The sequence below is a fragment of the Amaranthus tricolor genome, chromosome 16 (genome assembly GCF_026212465.1).
Source record: "Amaranthus tricolor cultivar Red isolate AtriRed21 chromosome 16, ASM2621246v1, whole genome shotgun sequence".
NCBI classification, from domain to species: Eukaryota; Viridiplantae; Streptophyta; class Magnoliopsida; order Caryophyllales; family Amaranthaceae; genus Amaranthus; species Amaranthus tricolor.
In genome coordinates this window covers 9,667,192-9,679,933 of record NC_080062.1, presented here as the reverse complement: position 1 = coordinate 9,679,933, position 12,742 = coordinate 9,667,192, and the positions used below count along the sequence as shown (strand labels likewise).

General features: G+C 34.7%; 1 protein-coding gene across 2 annotated transcripts; it reads left to right on the top strand.

Moving 5' to 3' along the window:
• The first annotated feature begins 736 nt into the window (after nt 1-736).
• Nucleotides 737-6,320, top strand: LOC130802896 (receptor protein kinase TMK1-like). Of its 2 annotated transcripts, XM_057667002.1 has the most exons (4): nt 737-1,034; nt 1,622-3,928; nt 4,230-4,266; nt 5,421-5,550. In XM_057667002.1, exons 2-3 carry the CDS (start codon nt 1,642-1,644, stop codon nt 4,259-4,261), a joined length of 2,319 nt encoding a protein of 772 aa, XP_057522985.1. In that variant the 5' UTR covers nt 737-1,034; nt 1,622-1,641; the 3' UTR covers nt 4,262-4,266; nt 5,421-5,550. The 2 variants fall into 2 exon arrangements, with proteins under 2 accessions (XP_057522985.1, XP_057522984.1); XM_057667001.1 differs by lacking the exon at nt 4,230-4,266 and having other exon boundaries at nt 5,421-6,320.
• Nucleotides 6,321-12,742: the final 6,422 nt, after the last annotated feature.

Genomic DNA, 12,742 nt, shown 5'->3' with positions numbered 1-12,742 from the left:
GTTATTCATCTCATTCAATTAACATTAAATAAAAATTAATTTTTTTAAAAAATTAATATTTGATAAAAATGCAAAATAAATTGTGTTGGTAAAAGAATTAAATTAACAAATAAAATTAAAAAAGTGATACATTATAACTCAAAAATCAAAAATTAATAGCAAAATGAATGCAACCATTTCAAAACAGCAAATGATGTTTAATGAGATGGACCCAACGATTATAGTTTATGTTACATATAAAAAATACTACCTTCGTTTCTTTATACTCGAAACTAATAGTGATATTTAGCCACATAATATGTCATAATTGGGTGTGAATATTTAAGAATGGAGGAATAAGTAGTACATAACTGATACATCCGTTCCTTAATGAAGTTCTTACAAGAAATGTTCTTAGAAATTAAAAAGTGAAATGTTTTAGATAATAATATACTAATTTATTAAAAAATAAATTTGATAGAGGAAAAATATAAACTATAAATATATAAAAAGTATTAAAAGAAAGTTAGTGAAAAAAATTTAGATATCAAAGCTAATAATTTTTTTTATTAAGTTAGTGGGAAATATATAAGAATTATAAGAGATATAAAAATATTAAAATAATATTAGTAATGAATATAAATAAATTAAAAATAAATAAAGTTATTTTTAATCAAAATTTATAATATAAATAAAAAGATTATTTTAATAAATAAAATAAACCAAAATGATAAATGAGAAATTTAGGTACCAAGTGAGGGTACAACATTAGGACTAGGACTCTACATACAAGTCATATTCCGCCATAACTTGGTCCCTTTGTCCTCCATTACCATCACCGTCAATTGCATAATCAGCGGATGTTAATTCTCGATTCTAGTTTTCTCCCAACAAATCTTCGTCTTTAGCTGGAAAGATTAAACTGTACTCTTCTTTTTCGTGCTCATTTATATTCTCTTTACCACACCAAAAACCTTCAATTCATCCAAACACGCCACAAGAAACTGTACTTACCCAGTAACGTTTCTCCCCCTATTACTTCTTCACACTTCAAGGTAAGATTTTTTCATGTTTTATCTTTTTCTTTTTAGAATTTTATAATTCCCTTTTTTGAGGTGTTAAAAATTTTGCTGGGTTGAATATTTTTTTTTTTTGACTTAATTCTTGGTGGGTTTTTATTGTTTAAGTTGGCTTTGCACATTTTGAATTTTTTTGGGTGTTTTTGGACAATTTGAAATTGTGGGTTGTTTGTTTTTAGACTCATTGTTTTAGTTTTGATGATTTCTTATTTTTATAATTTTCAGAATTTTAATCCGAATTGGGTTTTTATTTATCAAATTATACTAGAAAGTCAAAATCTGCATTTATTTGTTCATTGGAATTTTCCCCATTGTTCCTTTGAGGTATTTGATAATTATTTATCTGTTTTTCCCTAAATTTTGTATATCTTGAAGATTTCTGAAATGGGTTTGAAATGTAAGTAGGAAATATAATCACAAAAATTCCACTAAAAAAATAAATAATGATAATAACAAATCAATGAACTAGAATTTAGAATGGGGGTACTGATTTTGTGAACAAGCTAAATTTAGCATTTAGGTTTTTTAATGACTAATAATTTTTAGCGTATTTGTTGATGTAGGTGGAAAATTTTTCTCTAAGATGTCCATTGAGCATTTGAGGGTTTTGACCCTTAATATTTTGGTACTGTCTCTGTTCGTTGTATGTACCAGTGCACAATCTGCATCTTCTGATGCTGCTGCTATGCAGCAACTCAAACAGAACTTCAAGCTTCCTTCGGGAATCGATTGGTCTAACTCGGATCCATGTAATTGGCATGGTGTAGGCTGTGAATCTAACTCGAAACGAGTTGTAAGGATACAGTTGAAAGGTTTAGGCATATCGGGCACTTTATCGCCTTTCATAGGCAACCTATCGAGCCTTGAAATCCTTGAGCTTATGAACAATACTTTGTCGGGGCGATTGCCTACTCTTAAGGGGTTGAGCTCGCTCCAGACGGTGAATCTTCATAGCAATCAATTTAGCTTTATCCCTGGCGATTTCTTTGATGGGTTAGCGTCTCTCCAAGAAGTTTATCTAGATAGTAACCCGTTTGATGCTTGGTCTATACCCGAGGGTCTAAAGGATGCTCTTTCTTTGAAAAACTTTTCTGCTAATTCGGCTAATGTTGGTGGTAATCTACCAGATATTTTCAGTCCTGATAATTTTGGCAGTATGATCCATTTGCATTTGTCGTCCAATAACCTGACGGGTGGTCTGCCCCCAAGCTTTTCGGGTCTTGGGCTTCAGTCCTTGTGGTTAAATGGGCAACAGGATTCGAGTGGCAGTCGGAGTTTTAATGGTACAATTGAGGTTTTACAAAACATGACCAGTTTGGTGCAAATATGGTTGAATATGAATGCTTTAACTGGCCCTATCCCAGATTTGTCAAAATTGACCAGTTTAGTGGATCTAAATTTGAGAGACAATAGTCTCACTGGCCCGGTCCCTGTTTCTCTGATGAAGCTGCCTTTGCTTGAGAAAGTTAGTTTGACAAATAACGCTCTTCAAGGACCGACCCCTAAGTTTCCCGATTCAGTAGCTGTTGATAAAATGTTACCCGATCAAAACAGCTTTTGTTTGCCAGATCCTGGTGTAGACTGTGATAGCCGTGTTAATACTCTGATATCGGTCATGGAACCATTTGGGTACCCTTTACAAATTGCCCATGATTGGAAGGGCAATGATCCTTGTGCAAATTGGTTGGGCATAACTTGTTCGAATAAAAACATTACAACGATTAATCTGCAAAGTCGGGGTCTAAGTGGTACTCTTTCGCCTAAGTTTGCTGCTCTTACATCAGTTCAGACATTAATACTCGCACATAATAATATCACGGGTACCATACCCGTAGAATTCACTAGAATGCCTAACCTTAAGGCACTTGACGTTTCGTTCAATAACCTATATGGTAAGGTCCCAAGTTTTTCTTCCCACACTAAAGTAAATCATGGAGGGAATCTCAATATTGGAAAAGATCATCCGAGCCCATCTGGAGGTGGCCGTTCTGGCGAACCAGGAACTGGTGGCAAAGGTTCCAAAGTCGGGGTGATTGTTGGATCCGTTGTTGGTTGTATCTTTTTGGTTTCTGTTGCTGGTCTGTTACTATTTTGTTTCTTGAGAAGGAAAAAGCTTTATGGTAGAGTAGAACAGTCGAATACTGTGGTGATTCATCCTAGTCATTCAGGGTCTGATGACGGTGTCAAAATAACAGTCACTGGCCCGGGAGTGAATGACAAGGTGATGAGTGGAGAGCAAAGTCAAGGCAGCAGTGGGCCCAGCGACGTTCATGTAATCGAGGCTAATAACATGATAATCTCTATTCAGGTGTTAAGAAATGTGACGAACAATTTCAGTGACGATAAGGTTCTTGGAAGAGGGGGTTTTGGAACCGTCTATAAAGGGGAGTTACCCGATGGAACCGAGATTGCAGTCAAGCGGATGAACTCCGGAGTCTTGGGCGATAAAGGGTTGGCAGAATTTAAGTCCGAGATTGCTGTTCTTACCAAAGTTCGCCACCGACATTTGGTTGCACTTCTGGGATTCTGTTTAGATGGAAACGAAAAGCTTCTTGTGTATGAGTATTTGCCACGAGGTGCTTTGAGTCGGTATTTATTCAATTGGAAGGAGGAAGATCTGAAACCCCTTAAATGGAATCAAAGGTTAACAATTGCATTAGATGTGGCCAGAGGAGTGGAATACTTACATGGTTTGGCCCATCAAAGTTTCATTCATAGGGACCTTAAACCTTCTAATATTCTTTTGGGAGACGATATGCGTGCAAAAGTTGCAGATTTTGGACTTGTTCGTCTTGCACCTGATGGTGGAAAAACTTCCATCGAGACAAGACTAGCAGGGACTTTCGGTTATTTGGCACCTGAATACGCAGGTACAGTTGACCTTTTAGTATTTCCTTGCATTGCTATCACTTCAAAACAGACCCAACGACTGATATTTACCCGACCTTGTAACCGAACCCGACTTTAACATGAATTTAAAATTATATAAAAATCGATGTGGACGCACAACCCGATTTTGAACCGACTTGAAACAATTGGCCTGAAATTGATTTGATTACCCGAATGAACACCTCTAGCTATATGCTTTATTATATTAAATTATGTTGCAATCCTTTATCTTGTCTTGTGACTTGTTTTGCAATTTATTTTCATTTTCCGGTTTTTCTCTAGCCGATTGTCTCAGTGGCCGCAACCTCATTTGATAAGGGTATGGTCTGCCTCTCCAACCCACCCAGATTCTGATCATAGCTTTTATGAGTGGAAGATACTGAGTATGATGATGCTGATGATAATGATGTCGCCATCCTTTCTATGATGGTAATAGCGGATAGGATATTAGGGCAAATCAAGCTTGTTGCTTTACAATATAAGAATTAGTTAGGGCTGACAATAGTTGACCCGACCTGCTAATTCGACCTACTCGAAATAAGTGGGTTTGGGTTGAGACTTTTGTCCCAATTAATAAATGGGTCGACCCGACCTGATCTGTTTATTAAATGAGTTAGGTTCAGGTCAAAATTTTAAACCTAAAAAAAACCTATATAACCCATTTAATAAAATGTGTTAATTTCAAGTTAAATCAATAAGTATAAGCTAATCTTAGTTTATTAAATATTTTCTTATTTTCATAGTAAATACAAAAAAACAACAAAAAAACATAACGTGAAAATTAAAGCCTAAAAAATTAGATTTAATCAACGTTAAAAACCTTAAAACGAAAACAAAAAAATTATAAACGGGTTAAGTGGGTCAAAATCAGGTCAACCTGATCTGTTGCAGTTCGGGTCAAGGTTGTGATTTTCGACCCAATTAACTAAATGGATTGGGTTTGGATCAAGGGTTTTCTGATCTGTTTATATATGACTCGAACCCGACCCAATCTGATCTGTTTGACAGGCCTAGAATTAGTGTATGCTGTTAGTTTATTATTGTTGCCGACTCCTTGTTCTTGCCTTTGCCAAACCTAATGAACTCCTTACATGATATCTGATACCTGATGTGCTTCATTAAGCAATGGATAGGAATGACAAACATGGAGGATTATGTGTTGTGTGTGTATTTTGGCATAAGTCTCCAATTGGGTTTGGTTTTCGTCCAAATAACAACTGAATATCCATCTACTTGACTTATGTGAGCTGTTCAAATCAACTAGTGCTATTATTTATATTATAACACCTAACGGTATATCATATCATTTTATCTCATGTTGGGGATTATGGTTTTGACATTGTTATGCGAGTCAAGCTTCCCTTGTCAGCCATGTGCCTAGTATATGTCTATTCTTAGATCAGTCCTCAAAATTTTACTAGTTCTTCTTTAAATAATTCATAATTTCTAATCTCATTCTCTTTGTGCGAACAGTGATGGGCCGCATAACTACAAAGGTTGACGTATTCAGTTTTGGCGTGATATTAATGGAGATGATCACAGGACGAAAAGCGCTTGATGAGACCCAACCAGAGGACAGTGTTCACCTCGTGACTTGGTTCCGAAGGGTGTCTATTAACAAAGACGCTTTCCTAAAGGCAATTGATCCCGCCATTGACCTTGACGAGGAAACTCTTGCTAGTGTCAGCACAGTCGCTGAACTTGCAGGCCACTGTTGTGCTCGGGAACCCAACCAGAGGCCCGACATGGGTCATGTTGTGAATGTCCTATCTTCTCTCGTTGATGTATGGAAGCCGTCAGAAGACAACTCCGAAGATTTGTTCGGAATTGATTTTGAAATGACCTTACCACAAGCTCTCAAAAAGTGGCAGGCTCTTGGCGATACCAACATGGACGCTTCCGCTTCATCATCCTTCTTTGCAAGTCGGGACAACACGCAAACGAGCATACCTACTAGGCCTTCGGGCTTTGCCGAATCATTTACCTCAACAGACGGAAGATAAGGTGGAGAGAACGGGATTTCTATTGTGGGTTATCGATCCATGACCAGCAGCTACTTGTTTATTCATTCCCGTCAAGCTACTTGTTTCTTTCTAGTGTGCTTCCGCTTCTGCCTGTAAAAAGTAAATACTCTTTGCCGTTCATGTGGGTCGTGAGCTCCCCGTAGCACGGTTAGATTATTCGAGGAATGTAAATACTAAATTGGATATTGACTTTTGTTTGTGCAGTCAAAGTCTTAAAGATTGCAGTGTTAGATTAAATCATGAAGAGTGCAGGTGATAGGGATGGCATGACAAAAGACAAAGAGACATGTATGTTGGATTAGGACTTAGGAGGATTATTTAGTTGTCTATTTTTGGAGGATAAATTAAATTGGTAGTGCCACCCTTGTTTAGTAGTTTTGACATAGCCATATCATATGCCCATATGAATTGGTAAGTCAATATCCAAGTGCCCACCACATTTCAAGTCAATTTTTGGATATTGGTCTTTTGGGATTATTTAAAGCATTGCCCTCATAAGTGATAACCATATATTGATGTCCCATTGAGTTTGCTATTGTGGGTTGAATATAAATATTAAGAACTTTAGTTTGGATAATATATAAAATTTGAATTATGTGAACGATAATATAAAAAACTAATATATGGATGAAAGTTTAAAAGAAATTATGAGAATGAGAATTATTTTCGTAGAAGCAAATGTATCAAATTAAGTGTATAAAATTTTTTTAAAGAGGAGTACTTGCTATTAGACCAAGTTGATTTTTGAAAATTGAAGGGGTGCAATATTTTGAGTTAACTCAAAAATGCAATGTATGAGAATTATGAGTTAGCCGATACATTTATTATTGGACTTGTATATAATAAGATTAATATAAGAGAAAAATTAACTACACATAAGTATTTATTTAAAAATCAATTGATTATAAAAGGAATAGCTCATCAAGCTTATATGTTAGTCAATCTCTTTTTTATTTTTCGATGTATGATTATATGTAGGAAAACCTGTCAAAATGGTTGGGTGGGAGGGGTCGTGGGTTGTGGGTTGGGTCACTTTCCGTTGGTTTTATTTCAAGTCGGGCCATTATGGGTTGGGTTCATTTTGGGTCAAGTCATGCCGTTGTTTCGGTCGGTTTAGGTCGACCCAACGAGTTAAGGATTCTAAAAATATATATTTTTATCATTAGTTTTTTCAAAAAATATATGTATAATATTTTTTATTTTTAAAGAAAATATTTTTTTATAAAAGGGACAAATATATTTATAAGAAGGTTACAATAAAGAAGTATCGACTTGAAATATAAAAATTGACTAGAATTATAGTGGAATCCAACTAAAAATAATGACATATAACTAAAAATAATGATGTTTAATAGAAATTGATGATGTGAAACTGAAAACGAGTCAAAACAGTAAGGTTTAGAATTTCAGTTGAGTTTGACCTAGTTTTTTCCGATATTTTTCGGGTCGATTATTTCAAGTTATGGTCAAAATTTGCAAGTAATGACGCATTATTTTTCGGTCAAAGACAAGTAAGATTAAATTTTGACAGATTTGCATGTAGATAATTTTCCTACATTAACCTAGTGATTGAGAGTTTTAATTTCACTCTTGTAACAGGGGTTAAAAGATTAATTTTCTTATTCTCCCCTTGCTTATAGAACTTCTCTAATCTATTCAAACCCTTTGAAAAAAATATATAAGCAAAATATACATTTTCTTATTTTGCGCTCTTGTCACCTTTTCAAGATCTGTTGTCTCTTGCTTAGAGTGTAGACTTGAGAGTAGAGACGCATATGGATTTTAGAGCTCACCCAAACTACACAATTGGAATCTTATCTTCACCATTTCTATTGATCGGATAAATTGGAATCCGATTCTTGCACTTTCGTTTTATTTACTCTATCTTGCTTATGTTGTACCATTTCTCATTATTACCTTAGTTTTTGAAGTATAATGTCGGAATGTATCAACATCTCATTACAAATACTTGCATTCAAAATAAAATGAAATAAATAATCAAATCAAAATCCTTCACACAATCTTAAGACATTATCAAAACATCTACTCTTGTGATAGATCGTCTCTCAAAGAGACGACCTCAAAATAAGAAGCTCACATTCTTATTTTTTCTTTAATTTGTATCAATTTGACTATTAGTCCATATATCTAATGCGTATCTTGAAGAGACTGTCTCTCACAACAATTTGTGTTATCAAAAAGCCCTTGTAATGCACAAACGTCATGGACTCCCTTCTTACAAAGGTTGTCGCCATGAGAAAAAAAAATTTCCGATTAGAGGTGTGCAATGGGTCGGGGACAATCGCCCCCCAGAACCCGTCCTTTTATTTGACGGACTTTTAATGGGTAGAATTTTAAATGGGCTGGATTTTCATAGGGTCAAGTTTTCCTATATAAGAGCGGGTTAAAAATGAGCTTTTGACAAGCATTAAACGGACTTTAATCGGGCTTTAATCATGATCAATAAACTCACCGTCAAAATATGTAGAAAATGTGACGATGAAGATCATTGTGTTTTTGCAACTTAATGGTTACCATGTCCTAAATACTTTCCCGAATATTGGCAGAAACATGGCAGTGTTTGAAGCAAGTCCGTAAACAGATGATGCAGTAAATCGATTTATGGAAGCTGGGAAAACAGCTATTAGAGCTAGAGCTGATAAATCAGCTATTCTGACGATGAGACCAACTCTAACAAGGGTCTACTTTAAACGGGTCTTGTCGGTGTGGGCCATCAAACCCCACCTGTTTAAAGTTTCTTTTTGTAAGACCCGGGCTAGTCCGACCCTTTAAAGTAGACTTCTTTATTATTATTATTATTATTATTATTATTATTATTATTATTAATATTGTTATTATTTTATAAAATATTGACAACTGTTAACAGTGTTTTTATAAGTGAGTATATAATTTTAAATGTTTTGCCCCAGAATGTATATGGTTGGTTAAATTTTGGTGCACTTAAATTTGACATGAGATTAGGGGTTATTAGCTAGGTTGCACTAAAACGGACACGGACACGGACACGACACGGGTACGGGAAAACGCCAACTTAAAAATGGCGGACACGGGGACACGTAAATGGTAATATAATAAATATATCAAATTAAAAATAATTTTACAATCTTTCATTTGATATTTGTAAATAAACACTTTAAAAATATAAAACTCACATAACATTCAAATAAGTACCAAATAAACAACAGGAGTATTTAAAAATAGTCATACAAACCAAATCAAAGAAAACCAAATAAATAGGTTTATAAAAAACCAAAATTAAAGATTTATAAATTCCATCAAATTCCAGTAATCAAAATCCATCACAGTAATTCCATCAAGATTTATAAACAACCACAACCAATACAATACAATACCAGTAATCAAATTCCATCACAGTCCATCACAGTAATCAAATTGAAATCAAATATCCATCACAGTAACATCTTAATTTACAATACAATACAATACAATACAACATACAATACGTTAATATTAGGATTCCAGTAATCAAATTCATCACAGTCCTAAATCAAATTCATCACAATACAATACAATACAATACGTTAATAGACCAATACAATACAATACGTTAATACAATACAGTCCTAAATCCATCACAGTCCTAAATCAAATTTCAGTAATCAAATTCCATCACAGTAAAAATAAATGTTAAAACAACAACTCAACAAGATTATAAATTTAAGATTAACACTAAGATTAAAGATTAGAACAAGATTAATATTAGGATTTAGGATAAAGATTGAAAATACCTGAAACAAAATAAAAAAAATCGATTTTTAGGGAAGCGCTGTGCAGCCGTCGAGTATTTGAGGAAGGAGCAGACCACAGCACCACTCAGTGAAGCCGTCGGTGGCGGTGGCGTGGTGGAGGAGCAGCCGTAGAATTTTTAGGGTTAGAGGAGTGAGAGGGAATTGAGATTTGAGAGGGAGGGAAATGGAAAAATGGAATGCGTGAGTCCAGTAAGTGAAAGTGAGATTTGAGATGAGAGTAAGTGAGAGGTCAGAGGAGTTTATTACTTTTTTTTTTTCAGTTTTTTCAATTTTTTTTTTATTTTTAAAAAAGACACGTGTCCCTTGACGTGTCCGTCGCGTGTCCTAGCCGTGTCCGCGTGTCCGAAAAAATATTAAAAAATTGGACACTTCATTTGGCGTGTCGGACACCGATTTTCGCGTGTCCGTCGCGTGTCCGACACGTGTCGGACACGCGACACGTCACATGCCAGGCGTGTCCGTGTTTCGTAGGTTATTAGGGGTTGGATTTGGACCGAGTCTAGATGAACCTGAATTCAGATTCGTTTTCATTGATAAGACACTAATTTGGATTTGGATTTGGATCCGCGGGTTTAAATGTTTATGACTCAAATTCAAATCTATGGTTAGTGCGGATCCAGATCGGATTCGAATCCAAGCAGGCAAACTTATTTTGGCATATTTGATTAGAATTCTGCATCGTATTGAGATTGCGATAGAGTTAATAATATATATTGACTAATGATAACATAACTCCACAATAAAGAAAATAAATAATTAACATAATCAAATACTTCTATATTAATTACACAATACACATTATCAATTATTTAAGTAAAAATAATTAGCATATCCATATGTATTCACTCAACATTGAAAGAATATTCTACAATTAAAATTTAATGCATTAACAAAAATTACAAACTGTAGGATTAACAATAGAACAATGTTCATCGAATTATAAATCTAATCAATCTAATACCAACAATTTAAATTCAAATTATCGACATTTAGCAAAAATAATTAATACCCATTGGAATTAATCCTGAATGATGAATAAGCAAGTCAATCTTAGTATAAGGATAGAAAAATTTTACCTTCAAAAAAGGCTTTTTCTTCTTTGTGTGAAAATTGTTAAACTCAATGAAATACCCTTTTAATCTCTAATTCTTCTTGCTAAACTTACATAGTTTTATAAAGCTAAATTAATTAGAAATGAAGTATTGTGTAACTTAAAAAGAGAATGAAGGTATTAGGATCCTAAAGACATGCGTGAAGAAATTAAAGAGATTGAGAATTCAGTGCGTGAGAACCGAAACTTGGGAGGCAAGAAAGAAAACAGGTACTTGCATTAATTAAGCAAAAATGATATCCATGGGTTTCAAACTAGTAGTCTTGCCATTCTATGGTAAAGTCACTACCTGTTGAGCTACCTGACAACAATTATATACAATACCAAACATTTAATATATGAGGCCCCTTGGCGTTTAGCTACCCCGACTGTCCTCAAAACCGGCCCTGTCTATATTGAGCAGATTTTGTCATCATTAATTGGAAGAAGTATCTTTTATAATAAAAACGGGTCATAAGGATTTACGGGTCTGGATATGGGTAAATTTTTTAAATTTGGTTCCGAATAAGTCAATTTTATACGATTCTAGACCTAATCCGGATCCGACGGGCTCAAAATTTTAGAATTCAGATCGCGAAAATGGATCTGGGCTGGGTCCAGGATCCGTTGCCATCCCTACATAAGATTGTATTGCCAAATGCAAATCAAACTTTCTAAAATGTCTAGTGTGATCGGCCTTGTGGGAGAGAGTCAATAATAAGGGATGTGTAGTTTGTTAAAGAGTTGTACATAACACATTTTGTGATTAGCAAGATTAAGCATGCCACGTACAATACGTGTTTCAAGTCTTTTATTAATATATCTACGTATATTTAAAAGATATAGGACGAAGACAATAATTATTAAAAGGCTATAATATATATAAGATATAAACTTAACTCAGTTAGGGCTTAACCATCTTTGAATGCTGAAAAGATACACCATAAGTCCATGACAACCATTAATGGCGTCCAAAGAACACTAAAGTTTAGTCATGTCTTGTAGAACAATTGAAGTTGTTGAAACCATTAACTTTCGTTGAATCTACAAAATAATTAATATGCACTCATGAACACAAACATTCATGCCATCAATGGATGTTAAATTAGACACTTTCTCACAACCTCTGCCTAGAAAAGAAAAAGGAAGAATAAAGTTTCATTTACGAAAATATCAATCACCGCTTTACATTACTGCATAAGTGCATCATCATCATCATCCTACCCAACGTATTCCGCTCATAGATAACTATGGACAGGATCTGGGGAGGGAAGGATGTGGGAAAGTATATATTTTATATATTTAGATTATTCTAGTTTATTCTATATTAGCTTAATTAATGTATAGGACATTTAGTTTTCCTGGAATAGATGCTAGTGTTCATGTATATATTGGAGAATGCTTTACTCCTTAATGAATACAAAAAATAGTATTCCCAAAACCCTAATTTCCGTATTGTTTAATCTTCATGGTATCAGAGCTTTAGGGTTTAGATTCGGGAAGGACTGATCATCTACCGTATCTTACCTGTAAATGGCCGATTTTCCAAAAGAACAAACACATAAAACCCTAATATCCATGGAACAGATGGAATAGATGTTCCAGATGTTTCAGAAACTCAACAAAACAAACAACCAAACCGAAAATCCAACCTTCGTCAAAAACTCAGAAAAACTTACATATCACAATTATACAAAATGGTGCAAGTTAATGCACGTAGCCATTGGAGGTCGAGGGCGGCTCAGTCACATCACTGCCGCACCTCCACCACCGTTAGACCCCAACTACGCTCAATGGGAACAAAGGGATGCCATGGTCATAGTGTGGATAATTGAAAATATAGATGGAGAAATTGTTAATCAATTCCTGGATTATACAACTACACAAAGC